General features: G+C 28.3%; 1 protein-coding gene across 1 annotated transcript in view; it reads left to right on the forward strand.

Annotated features, from left to right (window-relative positions):
- LOC106472197 (protein DEK-like) overlaps positions 1-1,931 on the forward strand; it is a 53,398-nt gene that overhangs the window by 36,095 nt on the left and 15,372 nt on the right. Inside the window, exon 8 of the mRNA XM_013932824.2 lies at positions 1,338-1,464. Within this exon, the coding sequence (XP_013788278.1) occupies positions 1,338-1,464 (127 nt within the window). The remainder of the gene's footprint in view (positions 1-1,337; positions 1,465-1,931) is intronic.

Genomic DNA, 1,931 nt, shown 5'->3' on the forward strand with positions numbered 1-1,931 from the left:
ATATAGTCTTAAATAACTTAAAATGATTCATACTTTTAATTTTAGTTACTTTTATAATAATAAATGAAGAATATATATGAAAAACAAGAAATAAACTACTTACCCAATCTTCTTTTTTCTTGCCCTCGATTGTCGAGGAGAGTTAAGCCTGATTTTTTTTAGTGATTATAGTAAAGCACTTAACAATTTTTATTTAATTAAATAATGCACCAAAGAATATATACTAATAACATGCAAAAGTAGACAAATTCACTTACTTTCTAAAACATTTCTTGGCCTTCTAACTGTGCAACAATAGCCATTACAAATTCATCCAAGCTAGTCGTTAACTTTCCCTCGGAAACGATGTTGCTACTCTGAGTGACATTGATGGTTATCTGTTCAGAACACATTATACAGTACGCCATTTGATAGATGAAAACATTGACTTTCTAATGGTTATAGGTAATATATAATGAAATGTAAGAGAGAACTTTCAACGAATTGTGAAAGAGTGGGTGTGGCAGGAGGGGTCTGATTTTCTATTTGATAGCTCTGTAACCAAACAAGATTAAAGGCTATAAAAATTATGGTCTGTTTGGGCAATAATGATTTTATAGAGAGTATTTTACGTTTACTTTCATACATTTTCGAGGGGTGGTGGATAAAATAGGGATGATGACATGCTAGGACAAAATGTATCACGTGTGTCATACTAGTGGAAATTCAGGATTTTTTTATATATTTTCTTGTAGAATTAAGAACTTAAAACTTGAATACTATTAAAATATGGATTATTAGCTAAAATTTTATGCCATTCTAATTGGTATAACATAAACAAAAAGTAGTATAATAAAATTTTGAATGTAAGACACTAAAACCTTGTGTCATGTGCAGTAAATGGTACCCGTGGAAATATCATTAAAACTTAGATAACATAAAAATTAATATTATAACATACTATTTAGGCCTATCTATGGCCTTCAAAAGATGACGTTGTAACGTCGAAACATGTAGAGTAGTCAACTTTTTGAAGACCATAAATAGGCCTAAATAAAATGTTTTTAATTGTGTACCAGTTTAACGTTGAATATTAAATATGATTTTAACTTTATACACAAGTGCCAAAATACTATAATTATTATAACATACATTATAATGTTAATTTCATTGACATATATTGATACTAAAATGGTTTAATTAAATTTTGAATGTGATGCAGCTTTAGTAACTTAAAATATATTTCATGGCACATTAGTTTTTGAATGGAAGGGATGAAGTTCATTTGGTGTTTTTAAAATATTTTATAAATGTTATTTTGCTGTTGCTGTATTTGTTTTCTTCTATTTCTCATTTAGGAGAAAAAGAAACCTGAAAAGAAATTGAATGCAGAAAACAAGCCAAAGGCCAAGAAGAAAGAAGAAACTTCTGATGAAGAGAAAATTAAATCTTCTGTTAAGAAACCAGTAAAGAACAAAAAGTTAGGTTAGTTACTTAGATTACTAGCAGGTTTAAGTTTTCTTGAAGGACAAAAAATGCATTCAAACAAAATACCATTAACACCTTTTAATTTTGGATGCAAGATTTTAGTCTGTAGCCATACTGAACACAGTATGTCAGTGAAATAATCCAGAATTTTTGTTTTCAGGTTTCTTGTTTTTTAATTACAATTAATGCAAATTTGCAGTTGGTCTTTAGAAGAAATAATTTGTGTGTGTCTGCTACTTCTTTTTTGATTTCATAAGAAATACACTGTGTTCATAAACTGTATGACTTTTCTCTTAAGACTTAAAATATTTCAATTCAAATGCAAAATGTTTTTGTTTGACTTATGATTCTAAACAGCAGTATAGAAAATGTGTTAGTGATGAAAAGTATAAACAAAACATTTGTTTTTGCACACAGTGATTAGTTGCCAGTTACAGTACATTAAATGTAAACTAAACTTTCCT

The sequence above is a fragment of the Limulus polyphemus genome, unplaced genomic scaffold, assembly GCF_000517525.1.
Source record: "Limulus polyphemus unplaced genomic scaffold, Limulus_polyphemus-2.1.2 Scaffold5152, whole genome shotgun sequence".
In the NCBI taxonomy this organism is placed as follows: domain Eukaryota; kingdom Metazoa; phylum Arthropoda; class Merostomata; order Xiphosura; family Limulidae; genus Limulus; species Limulus polyphemus.